The sequence below is a fragment of the Furipterus horrens genome, unplaced genomic scaffold (genome assembly GCF_987537825.1).
Source record: "Furipterus horrens unplaced genomic scaffold, mFurHor1.1.pri manual_scaffold_2, whole genome shotgun sequence".
Classification (NCBI taxonomy): Eukaryota; Metazoa; Chordata; class Mammalia; order Chiroptera; family Furipteridae; genus Furipterus; species Furipterus horrens.
Window position 1 is genome coordinate 32235842 of NW_028327172.1, and position 20355 is coordinate 32256196.

The window sequence follows — 20355 nt, forward strand, 5'->3', positions numbered from 1 at the left end:
TCAGTGCTTGTGCTCAAGTAACCCTTGACTTAACGCCACATAACTTTTCAGTCTAATTATTATTGTTAATCTCTATTGCTCTTAATTTATATACTTTATCATATCCCATATTTATGAGAAAAAAAAAAACATATATATAGTGTTTAGTACTATCTGTGGTTTCAAAACTCCGTTCGGGGTCTTGGAACATGTCTCCCATGTGTAAGTAGTACTGTATCATTTTGTTACTGGCCTCTAGAAAGCCAAGCTTCTTAAATATCTGTGTTCCCCCATAGTAGCAAAGTACTGCTACTTATGTTCAGTTGGCAAATAATGTATTTTACATCAGTGTGCAATGTGTTATCTACATGAATTGTAGGGTATCAATTATGATTAGCACTATTACCAAGTTATCTTGTATGCTGGATTATAATGGAAATGGTGCTAAAATAACCTAGTCAATCTAGTCAGAGCCTTAATATATTAATTCATATTAAACTAGTCTGATCAATAGTTAATAGTACCAACAATAAAAAATAGTAATTTGGGGCAAAGTAATTAAACAGTAATTACAACTAAAAAAAAAAAATCATTGCAGAGTTGCCCAAGAATAACCTAATAGCTCCCAATAATGTAATGAATAGTAGCTTTTTGACTTTATCTTAATAAATTAACAGAGCCACTGTTCAAGGTTTATTTGGTGTTTTAGTTGGTATGACACTTGGATCGTTGGTTGCATTATTTATATGTAGACTTTTCATTTTACATTATATGGCAATGTACACTAGTCTGATTCATATGGTACACAAAATAAGATCCTTGAGAACAGTTATGCACAAGACATGCAATATTAGATTTATATATTGGATCGCAGGATGGGATTGACTGGAGAAAAAAAGCTGGACTAGGCACATTGGGTAAAGGAACCACAAGTTATATAGCACAGAGTGAATACACACCCCGTTTGAAGGGCAACTGTAGTGTGTGCAACACTGGCAGTGGTGCCTTTGAGGAGGTGGAACAATTTCACACTAACCAGGTTAGGGCTACACAAGATAAATACCTTCCAGCATCAGGATACAGATGCAGGGTTTTATGGACCATTATCATTTCTATCTTCTATCTTTAGGAAATTGATGTTTTTAATCACAGATCAAATAAAAGGGACAATATGCACAATCACCAACTAAAATCCTGTTGTAGCCTAGACAGTGAGGTGGTACGACATTAGAAGACTTTAAAACTGCAGCTCCTTCTGGATCCCCCAAAGGGTATCTGCGCTCTTCTTCAAACGGGCCTCTTCCTCAGGTGTCAGAGTCACCTTCACAACATCTGAGATTCCATTCTGCCCCAAGATGCAAGGAACACTAAGGAAGACATCTTCTTTTATTCCATAGAGACCCTGAAGACAAAATGAAAAATACTTTATGTTTTTCTTCAATGCATTCTGGGGTCTCCCAAGACTTTCATTCTCTACAGTTATGAAGCTTATTTGATACAGCTTAATAAGTGGAAATTCCTTTCCAGATTTTCAGTTAGGATGCAATGAACAGTGTAAAATAAAGTCATTAAAACAGCAGCAAGATTTCCATTCTAAAAGAAAACCTTAACTATTGATATTATCCTTAGTACGTTCCAATTTTTATTGTATAACACTTGGGTAACTCTAACTTGAGTGTGATTTCCCAAAGGAAAAAAAAAAATTTCTTTTATAGTCTTCCACCCATCTCGAGACAACTGAACAGTTTTTATAGTCAACGAGTTATCAATTATCTATGTGCTGAACATAGTGCTAGTGGATATTAATCCTAATGCTCAACCATGTTTTATCAAAAAAGAAAGATGCAGGTGCATTAATTTCTTAAATCAATGACTGAAGACTTACATTAATCTAATTGCTTTCTCAGAAGAAATCTTTGAAAAAAAACCAAAACACTGGTAATAATAGCATTCAAGTACAAGACATCAATCACTACATAGACCTACCTTGATCATTGTGGAAATTGGATGCACCCGCCTAAGATTCTTCATTATACTTTCTGCCAAATCTGCCACAGATAGTCCAATGGCCCAGGATGTGTAGCCTTTCAGTTTGATCACCTCATAAGCACTGTAGGGTAGGGAAGGGTAGGGAAAGGTAGGGAAGGGTAGGGAAAGGTAGGGAAGGGCAGAGAAGGGCAGGAAAAACAAAGGTAGGAGAAACAAAGGAAAACAAAATGTTCATTGAACATATGCTTTATAGTTAATAATGCCACAAAGTTGAATTACACACGCAAGAGTAGACCTTGCCATGTAAACCAGGATATTATCTATAGGGATGTTCACAACAGTATTGCCAGTAATAGCAGAAAACTGGCAACAAGCCCAATGCTTTCCAACAGAAGAATGAACGATCTATGATACATTGAACTATTTCATAGCTATCAAAACAAATAACTATAGTGACATACAACAAAATGATTAATATGTAATACTGAGTTTAAAAAGTAAATTCAAGAAGATACATATAGCATGCTTACTCAGGATTATCTCAATTATGTGGGGGGAGGAGATGGAGGGATGAGTGGGACAAGCACAGAACTGACTCAGCAGAAATTATGACCCAACAAACACTACGATTAGTTGACAGCTAGTGTCAATGTTTCTTGGGCTGGATGGTGGGTTCACAGGTTTTATTTAATTAAACAAATATAAGAGTGCCTTGCCTAGACTAGTCATGATTCATTATTCAATTCTATAGACCTGAGGCCCACACTTGATCATATTATTTATAAATAAATAATGTCACCAAGTAGAAAGCTTCCCTAGTTCACCTACAGTTAATAACTATTTACATTTTTAATACCATTACGAATGTAGACATTGCTGAAAACTCTATAATCATCTAAATAAAAAGCTAACTGTGTTTTACTCATAAAAGCTGTATGAAAAGATCTTGGACTTATTTAAACTTATTCCTAAATGAATGAATCATATATGCCATTAAAGACTGAATCTCAAATAGGGTAGATTTAATCTAACTTGTTCTATCTTAACAGTTTATAATATACGCACAGAAAATTTCTCATATTATAAATTGGGAATTATGGCAAAAGACAGACTGTAGTATTAATGTCTATAATTTTCAATATCTTATTATTCAAAAAAGCTCCATTTTTAAAATTTAGTTTTCTGACTCTGTGCTTGTACCTTCAATACTTTCACAACAATTTTCTGCTCCTCAATAAGGAAAGCACGCTTGATCCTGTCACAGACACATTTAGGACACATGGACCCACCATAGGCCCCACTGATATGTTTTTTCATTTTAGACAACCTCATTAGAACTTTAGGTCTCACAGCAGGAACTCCGCCAAGTTGGCCAGGGCACACGCCACATACAGATTTTGGTGCTTTCCCTACCTTCTTGCTATAAAGGTAAACAATTCTGTTACCAGGGGTTTGGGACAGCCTTGTTTTGTCAGAGGCTGTACTGCAGACAGCCTGTGAGGGCATGTCAAACACTGGACCATCCATTCTGAATGCCTGAAGACACCGTCCCCAGAAACAGAGGTAATATCTTTACCTCAGTTTATAGTATGATCTTTAACAAAGCTTTAGAAAACAAGTTTTCTCTCTAACAAAAATAATTCAAAAGCAAATGCTATTAAACTTTTAATCTTTTAAATAAAAATAATCAAATTTAATCTTCCATATTACCTGTCAACCACCTGTTTGTGAACTTGTTTCCACTGTTCCTTATCTGCATCAGTGCCTAAATCAGGGTGCAGAGTCTTTAGGGCAACACCGGCAACATTCACGCCACTCCACACAGGCACTAAAAGAAGTAGTACATACATTTATTTCCATGCACCACTCAGAAGACTAGTCATTCTGACCCATTTTTCTAATTCTCATTTATCTGGGGAGTATTACCTCCTTTCGATAGGTACTCAAAACTACCAAGGCCTTTACTTGTAGATTTTCATTTGTTTAAATATTATAAAACTAAGAATTCACAATATTCTAACCTATTTTCCTAACCTAACAGATGCTTAATCCATATATATTTGAATATAAAGATAGTATAAGATCCTATGGAGAATTTTCTTGGCATAAGGAACTGAGAACCCTGCACAAATTATAACAGCTTTCAACTGTGATAATAATAGAAGTTTTTCATACTGTCCATTTGTCTTGGCTGGACTTTTCAGGGCTGAACAGTGCAAGTATAAACATCTATGATACCAAATGATTTAGGTCATCCTAAGGACTATTAATATATCCATGGTAAGATTCCCTATCCTGCATGCTAGATAAATATCATACAAGATGGATATAATCTTAAACAATTCTTAGCATATAATTATACCAAAAATAGGTTTCTGGAAACCATTCTGCCTTGAATGGATATTTGATTTAGGCTCTTATTTAATAAAACTGTCAACGTTTGCATAATCTTTTTGAAAACAAAAAGAAAAAAAGTTATGCTTACCACTAGAGTCTCCATGCTCCCCAAGGACCCACCCGTGACAGCTTAATGGGTGAACTCCCAGCCTTTCCCCCATTAGGTAACGGAACCGGGCTGAATCCAGGTTGCAACCACTTCCAATAACACGGTTTTTGGGAAAGCCACTTATCTTCCAAGCCACATAGGTCAAGATATCCACTATGAAAAAAACATTTAGGCAAAGATATTAGGTAAATCATTAGATAATGACTGGCTACTCAGGATACATGGTAGAGGCCCACCTGAGCCCTGCTGCTGCCTTCGTCTACACCTCCACCCTGCTGCCCACACCACCTTCTACTTCCCTGTTCACGGGCACTGTGAGGCCATCGCATGCTGCTGGCTGACCAGGGCCAGAGCTAGAAGGAGAAGGTGGTGACCAAGGAGACCTGGTCACAGGGCTCACTCAAGGCTACCTGCCTGCACAGGTAGCTCCACAAGTTCCAGGCCGGAGACCTCACCCTGTAGCAGTCCAATGCCATCCTATGACACCTGAGCAGCCCTGGTGGATACGGTGAATAATGGCATAAAGGAGCCCCACTGCAATTACATTCACCCTCATCTACATCAACTATGAGGCAGGTAAGAAGGAGTATGTGAAGGAATTGCCTGAGCACTTGAAGTCTTTTGAGACCTGTCCCAGAACCAGGGGGGCCAGGCCTTCATCGTGAACAACAAGATCTCCTTTGAGGACTACAACCTGCTGGACTTGCTACTGAGTCACCAGGTCCTTGGCACCAGCTGCCTGGACTCCTTCCCCTTACTCTCAGCCTACCTGGTTCACCTTATTGCCTGGCGCAAGGTCAAGGCCTTTCTGCACACCTAACAGCACATGAACCTCCCTATGAATGGCCATGGGAAACAGTGAGTGAGGGCTTGTAGCACCCTCAGCAGGTGGCAGGAGCTGCCTGCCTTCCTTTTCCAAGGACCAACAAAATTTTTCAGAGGAGGAAAAAAAAAAGATACATGGCCAATGTTTTTATTAATATTTTAAAATTTCCATAATGTCTAATGTAGCAAAACATTAAGTATTCAAGAAATGTAGTTTAATGAAAATTGACTATGCATCAATTAAGAACTTATCCCTTATCCAAGATCTTGCACAAGTAACTATTTTTAAAGTTCCAACTACATGCAGAGGCACTATATCCCCTACCGTGTTTTAAACTTAACTATTTTATAAAAACACAAATCCACTCCAGGAGGAAAATGAAAGATAATAAGTAAATATGTGTATACAGAATATAATATATATAAATAATTAGTATTACTCTAGCTCATCTATTTTTATGCAATTAAAAAAACTCACCTGGATTGGAAACAATGAGCAATTTGCAGTTGGGACTGTATTTTACAACATTAGGAATGATGAATTTAAAAATGTTCACGTTACGCTGGACCAAATTCAGACGGCTTTCTCCCTCTTGTTGACGTGCCCCAGCTGTGACAATAACCAGCTTGGAATTTGCAGTTACAGTATAGTCTAGATAAAGGAAAACAACAATCAGATTAAGGCTTTTAAGAGATTTCTATTACCTAGCCAGCAAAAATTTTTTCCATATTTTATGGACAGTTTTATGTGGTTTGTGTATATGGCTGAAAAATGCCCCAAATTTAACCCCTCTCCAGACTCCTGTTCTTTAGTTTTTGGAGTTTTATCACTGTGGCCACTTACATGGAGGAAGAGTACATCAATGCCTTCTTTATATTTTGGTTTTAGTCACATTGTGACTTTATATAACTACAACTGGAGGAACCTGGAAAGAATAAAACTGGAATCTCATATCAAATGAGATACATTGGAAATTTTTTCTTCGCTACCCGAGGTCAATGCTCTTACTCTTCCACACTCTTACTTTGACTTAAAATACCTAATTGTGGTCCTATCAGTCCAGGAACAGGCCTTTTTTTAAAAAGCAGGGGCAGCTAGCTTTACACTTATCAGGTACATCTTGCTCCTCTAGGTCCCTATGACACAGGACAGTTAAGCCAGAAATGAAGATAATGAAGGGAGTCACCTATCAGATAAATGATGAATGATTTTCAAGTGTCAAAACAGATACTATTTGGGTCTATGCCCAGGGTTCCTAGCTGATGCTCATTAAGTGTGAAAAAATGAAGCCAAGAATATACGCTGAAGAGGCTCAATTACCCTATTCTCACCATTATGTGTGTGAAAGGAAGTAGAAAAAGTAAATAAACTTAATTTAAATATTTGAAGCAATGTGGTTAAATGTAGATCTAAGGAGCTTTACAAATTACATTCTAATTCATATGCTTTCCATATCATAGATTTCCATTTAAATCATTTACTAGAAATTGAAACACTGATATCAATGGGTACCAATGCAAAATTGTTCAAAGGCTCTTATCCTGTGTATAAAAATGTTTGAAGAGCTGGGATTTTGAGCCTGATAAAGAATTAAGTGTAGCATGGACTACAATATAAATGTGTTGAAATTAACCTTTGCCAGAGACAATTTTTGGTGTTTTAAGGAAAAGGCTGCCATGTTGGAGATCCATCATCTCTCCCTTTAATTTGTCTTCCATGACATCAACAAGAGCAAGTTCATCTGCCAAGTCCTAAAAGAAAAAGTTTTTAGTTAAATCAAAATTCCTTCCAAAGGTAACATCTCAAGTAAAAATTTTCAACTACCAAAAAGAAAAAATCAAAATTGCTACTTCCAAAGTTTTAGATAGTACTGAAAAATTTCCGTATTTCTGGCGTAGGAGCAGGCCACCATTTAAAAGCTGATGCACAGATGATCCATACATAGTAAGAAGCACTGACCCTCTCTCCAACCCTCTCTCCTCACAGGATTAATCTCTGCAGGATCTACACCACCTCTATGTGGAAAGAAAATACTGGATTGGCAGTAGTTAGGATAATGTCCAATTATATAAAAATTGATTTACTCTTTCAACATCAGTTTTACATATTGATTTTATATATTCATTAAATAGGTGATATTGACCAGTATTAAGACGTGGAATTAAAAAGTGATATTCTGGACCATTCCCTGGTTATGCTTCCAAATATTAATGAACAATAACAATTTTATATACATAGATTTGTGTATTTCAAAATATTAGTGAAGCCCAGGCCAGGTAGCTCAGTTAGAACATCATCCCAAAATGCCAAGGTTGTTGGTTCAATCCCCCGTTAGGGCGCATACAGGAATCAACAAATGAATACGTAAGGGGAACAAATCAATATCTATCTATCTATCTCTCTAAAAGCCAATGAATAAAAAAATTAGTGAAAAATATCTTTTCAAATGAACCTATAAAGGTTTGCATCTCAAACCAGGAGCACCAATAATAGTTTTAAGACAGATGGGATGTGAACTGTCATAACCAAGTAAGTTGTACAACTGAGCTGCAGATCTACTCCCTAATTATCTGCAGTATGTTGAGTTGTCTGGTAGTTACTCTTACCCAAACCTGAAATGAAGGGCTTCACAGAAAAAGATCAGAGGTGGTGTAGGAAAAACAGTATCAATTTCTGATTCAGTGGGGAAAGGAGTAAGAGTTGGTATACTTTGTGGCCTTTCCTAAGAACAGATAGAATAACTGTATTGCTCTACAACATCTACATAGCTAATTTCTGCTTTCAGTCCCTTCTCATTTCAATCCTTTTCTGTTGAAACCAGAATTCATCATTTCACTTGACCTCCTGCATTACACTAGGATCTACAAATATGAATTTAAAATATTTTCAATATTGTAAGCTGCCTTAATTTGTTTTATGTAAACCAGGCTTGACTACTATAAAAAAAAAATGTTCTTTAGGGACTCCTGCAGGCCCGCATGGAGGACCAGGAGTCCCTGTGCCCTTGCTCCCCATTCCCTTTGCTCCTATGGGCCCTCGAGTCGGCCTGGGAGTTGCCTCTCCCCTCCACGTCCCTTCCCTCTTTTCCCCTCAATTTAAAAAAAAAAAAATGTTCTTTATACATTTACAAGTTCTTTTTTTCTAATTAAACTTTAGCTTCTATAATTGGTAGCCAAACTGCTATTCAAAGAGGGGCCCAATGGGGATTTTCATGGGAGCAAGATTCTTATGATTTCCCACATTCAAAAGAATAAAAAATAAAAAATAAAATAAAAACTTTTAAATATAAAATTAAAATTAAATTTAAAGAAATTAAATTTTTTTCCTTTTTAAAGATTTTATTTATTTATTTTCAGAGAGGGGAAGGGAGGGAGAAAGAGGGAGAGAAACATCAACTGGTTGTCTTGGTATGCCCCTAACTGGGAATGGAACTGGTAACCTATTTGCAAGCCAATCCTCAATCCACTGAGTCACACCAGTCAGGGCAAAAAAATTAAATTCTAAAAAACAAAAATATCCATCCCCTTTACTGACAAAAAAAAAACAAAAAAAAAAACAAAAAAACGATTTTTCTCACATTATAATTTTCTTTTTTAAAATATTTTTTATCATTGATTTTAGAGAGAAGGGGAGAAGGAGGAGAGAAGGGGGTGGGGGGGAGAGGGAGAGATGGAGACAGAGAAAGAAATATCAATTGGTTGCCTCCTGGATACTGCTCTGATAGGGGATCGAACCTGCAACCTAGGTATATGTCCTGACCAGGGATTGAACCAGAAACCTTTCAGTGTATGGGACCATGCTTCAACCAACAGCCACACCCACCAGGGCTCAATGTGATTTTCATTTTGCCAAAGTATATATCATTTCACTTCAAAAATTATTTTAAGAAGTTTGTTTCATATAAAGCTCTTTGAATGAGCGCATGAACCTCAATATTTGTATATGCAATGTGATAATGCAATTATTAGGGAGGGAGTGGAGGGATGGGTGGAGTCAAGTTATCCTTGGCTTCCAGAGAGATGAACTTGCACTTACCTTCATTAAGATACTGATGGCACAGGCCATGCCAACAGCACCAACCCCAACGACTGTAATCTTATTCTGGGGGGTTTGTTCTTCCTTAAGAAGATTCACAATCAGCTGATCCTTGAGAGCTGCCATATTGGATTTAGAACCAAAAGGAATCTATAGGGGGGAAAACATGCAACCTCTTTAACACTTACTAACCAAAAGTTGTTCTGAAAACCTTATTTCACTTCCTTCTGGGGTAGATGCCACTAAAAATCACAAGGGATGACTAAATGGTGGGAGGGAAAAAACTAAAGATAGTCAAAGAAGAGCTGAAAGGCCTAATGCCAGGGTCGGGTCTGGTCTGGCTAGGGTCTTGGCGTGAAGAACCTCACCTTGGCATGGAAAAATAATATGGACGTCTGGGTGTAAGTATAGCCTCCTGAGGGCTCACTCATCTTGCTTTATTAATCCCAGGCTGGGCCAGCCTTTCCTCAAACAAGATCAATTATGAACCGTCTACTCCAGTGACTGGGCTCCAGCCAAAGAGCTCAAGTAAGGACCAGAGGTACGTGCGTGCGCGTAGAGTGCCATTAACTGCCTCACCGCCGAACCCAGATGCAGTGAGGTCTCTTGTGGACTCTGCTCATGCGCGTTCACTTATTTCCTACACAACCCCGCCCTGCCCCCGAAGCGGTGGAAAATCAGACCAACTGCTGCGTCCCCAGGAGGCCTTGGGGTTTTACTGCCCGCCCAGACCCGGAAGATTAGGCCCCTTCCCTCCCCCACCAGCCCGCCTTCAAAACTTGCACGCATGCGCACTTCAGAGCGCTGGGAATGGACACGAGTCGTCTAGAGGCCACTGACCATTGACAGGTGGGCACTAGCCCTGTGCGTGTGCTTTGGAAACGATTAGGAACTATCCTGCCCATAAGGTCAGAGGGATCAATCTCGGAGTCAGACTTTAGACTTAACTAGTACTCCGAAGCAGACCCGAGTCACGTGAAGCCAGGATGGCAGCCTCCCTGGCCTGGCGCATGGCCAGAACCAGGCTTTAAATCGCAACACCAGGGACTATTAACCAATCCGGAGGGAGGTGCCTGGTGTGGCTTCTGCTGTGATCCTTATTGCAAAGGCGTGAGGCGCGGTATGAGGAAATTTTGTCAGTACAGGAAGTGCAGAAATAGCTTCAGAGGCCTGAAGCCTGGAATCCTAATGTTAATACTTGGTGGAACCCTCGATTTCCAAAGCTGGGGAGGGAACGAACCTTAGACTTTGTTAATCCAACTCTGCACTGCATTCACTGGCTCTAGTCTTGACTGTTCCAAAGGGCAAAAATATCCGAGTGCTCACAGCCAAGCAGCCCAGGGACACCAAGATGGAATCGGGGCTCACCTTACAAATCACTGCTATTTCTAGACAGCCTTGTAAGGTTTCTGCAGCGTGGCAGGGGGAAGGGAGGAGTTCTTCCTGCAGAGACCTGATTTCACCAAAACCTAAGCCCTGGACTCCAGCACTCCCTTCAATGTGAGGACACGTGTAGAAAAGGAGCCCTGCAGAATGAGGGTCTACTCAAGTCTGCCACCACTAACTGTGACCAAGAGATGCCCTAACCCTCTTCCAGCTTTAGGTTGTTCCTCCATAAACTACAAGGAGACGGTTCCTGATGACTTTCCTCTCAATAGACGGTCTGAAATACGGGAGGGTGGAGACACCCTTCCAGCTTCAGCTTTGCAGCGCCCGACAGATCCATCAGTAGCTGCTTAATAAATATAACTGGCGCAAAGAGCGCCCTATAATCTGCCGGCAGAGGCCGCCCACCTCTCGAAAGTCCCAGAGTTAAAATGCGACCCGGGAAGGTGGTGTTCGGCGGCTTGGCGGCTTCCCGGCTTCCAGGAGCCCTCCCAGGCTGCTGAGGCTTTTTCGGCTGCACTGGGTCCGGGAACCGGACCTCCAATTCTGCGCCGTTTGCCGAGTTCCAGCCCAGAGGTATGCCCCACTGTTCAGACCCGTCATCTCCTGGTCTTAATGCATCCACTTGGGCTTTCCACCCCAGGTTAGGTGCGGCCACCTCCTCGGTTCCCCAGCTCGGCCTGAAGCAACGGTGCCCACTAAGAGCAAAAGCAAAGCACAGCGGGCTCCGCGCCAGGCCGGTCGGGGGACACCGCCCAGGTCTTCAGACTATGCCTCTAGGAAGCAGAGCCTACAGCCACAGGCAGTAAGAACTGCCTAGCAGTTAGCGCGGGGCCGGAGAGGCGCGGGACAGCTAGCTCGTCCGCCCCATCGGGCGTAGTGCGCACCGGGCCCTTACCGTACCGGGTGTGCACGGCGGGATGGCGTCGGTGGCGCGCAGAGATGGATCCGGACTTGGCGGCAGCAGCGCGGGTACTCCGAGCCCTGCACAGGAGGGGCCTTAAATAGAGCGGTGGGGCTGACGTCAGGGGGGACCGGGGCGGACGTGCGGGATCCCACGTGTGGGTCGGGCTGGGGGCGGGCTCCCAGCCGGGTGGGGCAGTGCGGAGGCCCAGGCGGCGCGCGCAACCAGGCGATTCACCGCGGACCTAACCGCGTGCGCAGGGAGCCGCCCAGAGCCATGCTGCCCTCCCGCCACAAAAGCCCCTTGTCGGAGCCACCAGCTGTAGTCTAGCCGACCCTCAATTTCCTCTTGGGTGAAACGTGGTGGTTGCCCTCAGAGAAAGCTTGATTTGGATCTACACCGCTATTTCTTAGTGCCCAGAACATCTGGCACGAAATTATCACTCGAAAACTACTTGTTGAAAGAAAGTGCCTAGCACAGGGTCAGTCTGCCCTTACCTAAGTCGGGTGACCTCCCAGACTGGATACTGCTTTTCCTTTTGCTGGTAAACCTTCCAAGTCCCAACTCAAAGTGAGGGCTCAGCCCCTCCAGTCTGCTCTCCCCACTGCCCTGCTCCGCCCAGCACCTAAGCGTCCCAGCCACACCCAAGAACTGTCAGGGTATTTTGTTTTTGTAAACATGTTATTTTTACCCCCATTCCAAGCCTTTGTTTGAACAGGTTCTTTTGCCTAGCCTGCATTCCTCCTCCATCTCCTCTTTAAACTACCAATCTGGTACTCCCCCTAGGACACCCACAGAATTGGTACTTCCCTCCTATCTGCTTCCACCTCACTGGTCTGTGCATCCATCAAATCCTCTTGCATTAGAGGTGGGTGTGGCTCTGCTCCCCAACCTGACAGTGAGTCCCGAGGACATGGACGAGTCTACTTCCTCATTGCACCTGGAGCGTCATAGCCTAAGCACCCAGCTCTGAGAAAGATCCATAACTGTCCATAATTGTGAGCTTCTTGGGTTTGAAGGAAAAACTCTTAACCTCAGCACCAAAAAAGCAGGGCATCTCTCTAGCTAGTCCCAAGAGTTTTCTCATCACTTCACAAGGCCCAGAAACCTAGGCTCTCACCTAAAACACAGGGCTGCGGACCAGCCACAGGTTCTCCAGGGTTCCTCAGAGAAGGGCAAATTGCAACAGTTACTGTGGTTCCCCAATGTTTGCAACAAGGTCCTCATTCAGTTAGGGCTGAGACCCTGCCTGCCTGTTTACCAAATACAACCACAGCTCCCACCCCTCCAGGAGGAGGGCAGAACTCAGAGTGGAAGTTAGACTAAGGAGACAGGTAAGAACTTCACTCACCAGGAGGGCCCTGGGATGACCTCTGAAGATAATCTAGGCAATGAGTTTGCTGTCCCCTCAATTAAGGCATGTAACAAGAGTTCACTTCCAGCACAGCTTCTCCTTTCTTATGCAGAACAATAGCCTCTATTTAACTGCAAATATGAATAGAACTTAGGGCTAGAGACCAACATGTTGCCTGCCCCGTGACCTGCCACCTGTGCCACAAGCTATGGCCAGTGGTCACTGTGTTCTCAGGAGCTGTGGCCTACAGTCATGCAGGATCTGGGCCACTGCCTGTGCTGAAACAGAGGGTCTGTGTCACCAGCCATGAACCTGATCACAAGGTTCCCCATTAACAGAGGCAACTAAGGCATAGCTGCCGCATCCTGCTGGGAACTAATTACACTGCAGTGCCCCTTCCCCTCCTCCTTAATCATTTACCATAAATCTCCTGACAGCCATCTCTAATCAAGGAACATTGTTCTTTCACAAACACCTATACCCTGGACTCTGGAGCCCACCAGCAGGGTGACCCATCCCCCTGAGGGTTTGCTCCAAGCCCTTAAAAATCCCTCTACTGTATCCCTTTCCTTGGTGCTGCAGTTCACTTTGACTCAGCTGTGTGCTTGAACATCCTTCAATAAAGGCTTTGAACTGGTCCACCTGACTCTTCCCTTCTTCCAGTGACAAACCCAACAAAAACAAGTACCATTTACTGAGCAGCTTCTGTGTATCGGGCAGGCTAGGCAATCCCCATGTTCATCTGCACTTTAATACTTTGGAATAGGCATAATTACCCCGCCCCCCCCTTTTTTTCAGATAAGGAAACTGAGGCTAAGAGAGGTCAATTACTTTGCCAAGGTCATACGACTAATAAGTGATTTCAGCAGGCACTTCAACCCTGGGATGACTTCATTCCAAAGACTATGATTTTTTCTCTATATGATGCTGTCTCTCCCCTACTCCACAAAGGTCAAGAAATTATGCAGGGGGCTCAGGCCCAGTCCTAGGCTCACAAAGTTCAGTTCTCAGTGGGTGTCTCTGCCTGTCTGCTTGAACTGAGAGACTGATCTTTTCTCATCACCAGGTGGGAATTAATACCATCTGCTTTCCAGAGTCTCCAGCTTGCAGATGACAAATCATGGGATTTCCAAGCCTCCATCATAATCATCACATGACCCCATTCTTTACATTAAATCTTTTTACATGTGCGCACGTGCACACACACTGTTTCTCTGACTAATACAATCCAAAAGGAAGAATCGTCGTCGGCAGCCGTCCGTCTCGAGAGACGATGGTGTAGCTTCTTAAGAGTCTATCTGCACCGCCGAGAATGGTTGTGCAGTCCGACTCGGGAGTGACACGGTATCTGTCTCCTCCCGTGTTGAATCGACATCTTGCGATGACGCTGGAGTGTCCTCTCCAGTGGAGCTGAAGCTATAGAGCCTGGGCAGGGTGATATGGAGGGTCTGCTGTTGCCCATGCAGCAGACCCCCCCTCTCTTCGCAGCTGAAGGGTCCAAGGGAAAGACGGAGTCAATACAGCTTGGCTTCAGGTGCGCCGCAGGAGTTGCCGGTGTTGACTACAACGTCAAGCCGCCTTAGGGACTCCGGCTCCGGATTTTCTGTCGGGGTTTACTCCCTTAGCCTTTCCCCTGAAGAGGTATGCCGCAAGGCAGCGGAGGTTTTTTGGAGTCAGAGTTTTCCTTCTCTGATGTGCCCTGACTGGAAGATCGAACCAGCGACACTTAGCTCGCAGGCCGACGCTCAATCCACTGAGCCAAACCAGCCAGCCAAAAGGAAGAACTTCTGTACGAAAGCCAAAGCAAAGGGAGGGACCCAAGCAATGGGTCAGGAAGCACTGTTTCAGAGGGTAAATCAGACTTCTCAACCTGATTAAGTGTTCTTTGGGGGTGACCTCTCTTTAAAAGAGAAAATCTCGCAAAGAGGTGGTTTGACCAGGGTGTCGCTGGCCTCAGAGAATGGGTGCTTCTCAGCACCCAACACAAGATTTTCCTAAAATGGACCTGCCCAAAGAATGGGGTCCACCCAAAACACAGTACTGAATCATTCCTCCATTCACTATGTGTTTGTCACACTCCTTCTCAAAGACCATTCAGTGCCTCCTCGTTCCACTTTATTCCAGAGTGAAACCCCAGTTCCTTGCAAAGGCACACAAGGCCCCCATCCTCTCATGCCCACATGCCTTCTGTGGCCTTATCTCCCATTTGCCTTGTGCTTCCTATATGTCAGTCCCAAACTAGTGTGTTGCCCAAATGCGCCCGGTACATCCACCTAGGCCATTACTTCAACCTGAATGTTTTCTCGTTTGCCAGCATCTCTGCCCACCCAAAACCCACATCGTCATAGGTCAAAGACTGTTCCTTGGGCTTTATGTTAAATTAATTCTTATTGCTGTGCATCTCTTTTTCACAGTAGACTGTAAGCTCCTAATGGACAGAAACTTCCTCATTCGTCTCTATATCCCCAGCATATACATTTATTTGTTTAATAAATGTATAATGAATCATGTGCCTGCTATGTAAAAGGCACTGTGTTAGGTGCTAGGAATACAAAAGTGAATAAGACAAATCAATACATCTTCAGCCCTGATTGGTGTGGCTCAGTGGTTTGAGCGCCAGCCTGCAAATCAAAAGGTTGCTGGTTAAATTCCCCATCAGCGCTCATGCCTGGGTTGCAGGCTAGGTCCCTGGTTGGGGGCACATAAGAGGAAACCGATGAGAGGCAACCGATCACTAATCGATGTTTCTCTCCTTCTCTTACCCCCTCCCTTCCTCCCTCTCTAAAATCAATTTTTTTTAATGTTTTTTAAATTTTTAAAAATAAATAATAAATCTTCAAAGACTTACCATTTAGTGGCTGAGACCAACAGCATCCCCCTCGATAATTAAAATGCAAGATGGGATGTAACGCTGCCACAAAAAAGGTAGGAAACTTGCCCTAGCATTCAGAGGAGAGAGGTCCTTGGCTGGCGATGCCAGAGAAGGCTTCTTGGAAGAGGCAGCATCTGAGCTCAGCCTAGAAAAGGATTTCAACTGGTGAAGATCCGGTGTTGAGAGAGCAGAGAACACAGCATGAGTAAATACATGGAGGCAGGAAATTCAAGATGGGCTGGTAAATCTTCAGCTTTAAATGCCAGGATAAGAAATTTGGGGGCTTTGTTTTTTGGTGGCCAGTGGAACTCACTGACGTTTTTGAAGAACAGGGACAAAGAGGATGAAAGCAAGGTGGCTGAGAGATCATGGGAAAGGGGGTCACCTTGTTTTTAATACTACATAACAAGAAGTTCAGAGCATATACAGCTCAGACCACATGGGCATGGAATGTACACTTCTCTGAAACATCAACACAGCCCCACAGTGCCTTGGACGCTTACTGACAGCCTGACTTTTTCACTTTCCTTGTGGTTGCAAAGCTAATGGCTTTGCTGAGTCCCAGGGCCCGCAATACAGGTGGCCTCATGGGGTTCCTTCCCTGGCCAGCAGTGCCTGCTGTGTACGTGCCAAAGCAGAGGTTCCTCTCTCTGGCAAGACAACAGGCATCTCCCTGGGTACTGGTGGAGATACTGCCATCCCCCCAACCTCATCCACCCCTCACATGATGGGGGTGGAAGCCAAAGACTCCACCCCAACTCCTCAGGTTCTCCTGGGTCCCTTCCACACCTACAGCCCCCACTCCCCTCCCTTTCCTCCTCCAGCCTGGGCTTATCCTCAGGTACTAGATGCTGCCTCTGTTTCCCTTTTTGTCTTGGACTGTCATTCCCTCCAGAGTTCATTCCTCACATGACCTTCTAACAGAATCCACCTCAGAAATTTAGATTCCCTTTGTTATAGACTGAATGTTTGTACCCGCCCCCCGAATTCATATGCTGAAACCTAACCCCCAATATGATGGTTTTAGAGGTGAGGCCATTAGGAGGTGATTAGGTCACGAGGGTGGAACTTCCATGAATGGGGTTAGTGATGTTATAAAAGAGGCCCCAGAGAGAATCTTCGCCTCTTCTGCCGAAAAGGTCACCATCTATGAACTTGGAAGTGGGCCCTCACCAGACACCTGCTCACACCTTGGTCTTGGTCTTCTCGGCCTTCAGAACTGTGAGGAATAAGTTTCTGTTGTTTATAAGCTATCCAGTGTGTGGCATTTTCTTAAAGCAGCCAGATGACTCAGACACTCTTCCAGCTACTTCCTACTCCAGGAAAGAAAAAGCTGAGTCCCTTTCTCTCCATTCTTCTCTGCCAGGTAGTTAGGCCTCGAGCTTTCCATCGCATTGATAGGTTCCAAGGCAAAGACTGTCACCAGAATATAAGTGGCTTCCAAACTGAGGGTGCCCGAAATCAGTGCTGCAGATGGAGTCCCAAGGCCTCTCCAAGCCAGACAACCTTCAGTGTAACAGAAAGTGTCCCTTATCTAGTCACAACAGTGGAGGACCGTGAGAAGCTGTGACAGCTTTGCCCTCTGATACCTTAGGTGGCAAGGACAGTGACAGGCATAGCTTATCAAAGATGAGTGAGCAGCCTGGTGGGGAGGAGACACTGACCAGGGTCAGAAGACATGGGTTCTTGCTCTGGCTTTGTCATGGACCTCTGGGTGACATTGTGGAGGCTGCATTCCCTCTGTAGCCTCAGCATTCTGGACTGTAAACATCAGAGGGCCTCTGTCTTCCAGTTCTAACATCCAGGGAGGCTCTGAGTTAGTGAGTCAGCCTCCACACACACCCCTTTATTTTTTACAATAGCTTAGGAGCACTCAGAGGCAAAACTGCCCCCTCACGCCCTGGTTTGGGGGCATGATTAGGACTGCTTCTGGGATAGAGACAGTCAGGGAGGGAACCAGCCCCACGCATGGTAACAGGTAATCCATGCCTAGCATTCTCTTGTCCCCTATGTTAGTTTCAAACTGGATCCAAAATCCAAGACACTGTGGATGTTGAATTTGTTTATAAAAACAGCTTCAAAGGACTTTGAAAATAGATTCCTGATAATAGAAACCCATCTCTCTGATTCCTTAGTAGATAGTTTTAAACCATTAAACCTTACCAAATGGAGAACTACATTCCAAGTCTTAGCTAAAAAAAAAAGAGGGTAATTTTCTATCAAATTCCAAGAAGATCAAAGCAACTGTAAGTGGGAATATGGCCAGAAGAGACTGTATGCAATTTCCTGGGGTGGAGTGTGGAACGGAATGGAGGTCTTAGCTGTGCAGCTGCCGACAGCAGGGCACCCTCAGAAATGTGGGTGATGGGCCCTGGGTTTTTTTCTAATCCTCACCTGAAAATATGTTCATTGATTTTTAGAGTGAGAGGAAGGGGGAGAGATAGAGAGAGGGAGAGAGGAGAGAGGAGAGAGAGAGAGAGAGAGAAACATCAGCCCTGGCTGGTGTGGTTCAGTGTATCAAGTGCTGGCCTACAAACCCAAAGGTTGCCAGCTCAGTTCCCAGTCAGGGCACATGCCTAGGTTGTGGGCGGGTCCCCAGGGTTGGGGACATGCGAGAGGCAACTGTCCGCATTCAGTTGTGTTCCGTACGCACCCTGTATGTGCCACAACCTAGGTATGTGTCCTAACGGGGATTAAACCTGCGACCTTTAGGTGTATAGGATGATGCTCCATCAACGGAGCCACCCTGCCAGGACAGCCCTAGGTTTTTGTTTAAACTACTGTATAGAGTCACTCCTCACAAAGCAGGTTCTGCTAGAGAAGGAGGCTCTTTGCCCTATTTGGTCTGAAAAGGCAACCCCACCTCATTTTTCTAGGGTACCAGAAGGGGGGCAAAGGAAAGGCCCCCGTGTAACACAGGAGGGATCTCAGGCTGCCATGTGTCCATGGCAGATGTGGAGAAGGCTCCCCCTGCAGCTAGATAAAGCTCCCTGGGTCCTTCATTTGTGCTCAGCTTAGTGTGTTTTTTTCCCCCTTAATTTAAAAAATGTACATATTTATTGATTTTAGAGAGAGGAAGGAAGAGAGAGAGAGAAAAAACATCAATTTGTTGTTTCCCTCATTTATGCATTCATTAATTGCTCCTGACTGGAGCTTGAACCCGCAACCTTGACATATGTAAATGATGCTCTAACCAACTGAGCTACCTAGACAGAGCTATGGTGGCTTTAATGTCTTCTTTTTAACTTGGGGTGACATTGGTTAATAAAATTGGATAGGTTTCAAGTGTACAATTTTATGATACATCATTTGTATATTCATTATTTGCTCACCACCCAAAGTCAAGTCTTCCGCCACCATATGTGTGACTCCCTTTGAAAAGTATGGAATGCTTCACAAGTTTGCATGCCATCCTTGCATGGGGACCATGCTAATTTTTTCTGCAATGTTCCAATTTTAGTGTATGTGCTGCTGAAGCGGGGACCACCATATCTATTCTTTTATGGAATGTTCACCTTAATTAGGAGAGGAAAGCAGAGCAGGAATTTTTATCCCGTTTTACTGGTGAGACTACCAGACCTCAAAAAACATAATTGCTCCAGGCCACTCCGCTGGGAAGCAGCCAGGTGGACTTTAAATCCCCAGACTAGTTTTTCTTCCCTTACACCACTCCGCCTCTCCGTCTTTCCCAAGGTGCTTCACAAGCCTGGAAAGCAGTTTGACCTTTGCTTCCTGGATATCAAAGGGCAAATGTGTTGGAGACGCCCAAGCCCCTCACCCAGGGCTGCAGGAAGGCCCAGGCAGCTCACCTGCCCACAGGGCTGCTCCAGGGCACTATCCGGTCCCCCTCCGTCTCCCTGGCACTGGCTCCGCTCTGCTAGCCTTGCACAGCCCCTGGGCATGCAGGGCCAAGCTCTGCCCTTTGCACAAACAGACTTGCAGCGTCAGGCCCTCTCAAAGGACATTTTAACTTAGCTCATGCTCCGGTTTTAGCCACAGAAGGGATGAAAGAGCAGGAGAGGCCTTCACAGCCTTGCCCTCTTTTACCCACTGAGTCAGAGGGAGACCACCTGCCCCTCACACCTGCTTACACTGCTGGAAGTGGGTGTGGGTGGGCTCTCAGCAGCTCAGTCCAGGGGACAAACATTGTTCTCACAGTGGGGAGCCAGGGCTCCGAGGATGGAAGTGCTCTTGACTGCCTTCATGTTTCAGAGTTGACGACTAAAGCACTGGAACCTCCCAGCTAGTCTAGGGCTTTCTGCTCTGCACCAGACACCTTCTCCACCAGTCTGGGCTCTTTCCTACGGACATGGCTCTCACTGCCAGCTCTGACTCCTGGGGTTTTTCCACTCTATCAGAGCCTTTCCCAACAGCCCTTGCTAGGGTTGGCAGCTTGGCAGTGAGGCCTCATTCTGCAGGAGGTCATTCTCCAGCCATTAAAGCTATAGGGCTGGCAGGAGGCCACTGCAATGGAGCACTGTTCTCCCGGAGCTCCCAGCCTCAG

General features: G+C 44.3%; 1 protein-coding gene, 1 non-coding gene and 2 pseudogenes across 5 annotated transcripts; 1 reads left to right on the top strand and 3 right to left on the bottom strand.

Moving 5' to 3' along the window:
* Nucleotides 1-1148: 1148 nt before the first annotated feature.
* Nucleotides 1149-11756, bottom strand: LDHA (lactate dehydrogenase A). 4 transcript variants are annotated; one of them, XM_090263345.1, is made up of 8 exons: nucleotides 11625-11756; nucleotides 9336-9485; nucleotides 6934-7051; nucleotides 5778-5951; nucleotides 4454-4627; nucleotides 3679-3796; nucleotides 1966-2089; nucleotides 1149-1381 (listed from the first exon to the last, which is right to left on the bottom strand). In XM_090263345.1, the coding sequence occupies exons 2-8, from the start codon at nucleotides 9459-9461 to the stop codon at nucleotides 1217-1219; spliced, it is 999 nt and encodes a 332-aa protein (XP_090119471.1). In that variant the 5' UTR covers nucleotides 9462-9485; nucleotides 11625-11756; the 3' UTR covers nucleotides 1149-1216. The 4 variants fall into 4 exon arrangements, with proteins under 4 accessions (XP_090119471.1, XP_090119478.1, XP_090119454.1 ...); XM_090263352.1 differs by having other exon boundaries at nucleotides 11620-11711; XM_090263328.1 differs by lacking the exon at nucleotides 11625-11756 and adding an exon at nucleotides 9704-9781.
* LOC150018101 (large ribosomal subunit protein eL34 pseudogene) lies at nucleotides 3064-3665 on the bottom strand (annotated as a pseudogene).
* On the top strand, nucleotides 4675-5336 carry LOC150018102 (glutathione S-transferase P pseudogene; annotated as a pseudogene).
* A 7472-nt stretch (nucleotides 11757-19228) lies between the features above and the next one.
* On the bottom strand, nucleotides 19229-19335 carry LOC150018103 (U6 spliceosomal RNA). The gene has a single exon (XR_016509425.1). It is a non-coding gene; the product is annotated as a U6 spliceosomal RNA (small nuclear RNA).
* Between the last annotated feature and the right edge of the window lie 1020 nt (nucleotides 19336-20355).

Bases quoted from the DNA above. Each gene is read 5' to 3' on its own strand.
- LDHA (XM_090263328.1), bottom strand. From the start codon at position 9,766: ATGAGTGAGCCCTCAGGAGGCTATACTTACACCCAGACGTCCATATTA. The intron at 5,952-6,933 runs GTTAATTTCAAC...TCCTTTATCTAG, and splicing joins AAAAATTGTCTCTGGCAAAG to ACTATACTGTAACTGCAAAT. The intron at 1,382-1,965 runs GTAGGTCTATGT...TTTTGTCTTCAG, and splicing joins CAATTTCCACAATGATCAAG to GGTCTCTATGGAATAAAAGA.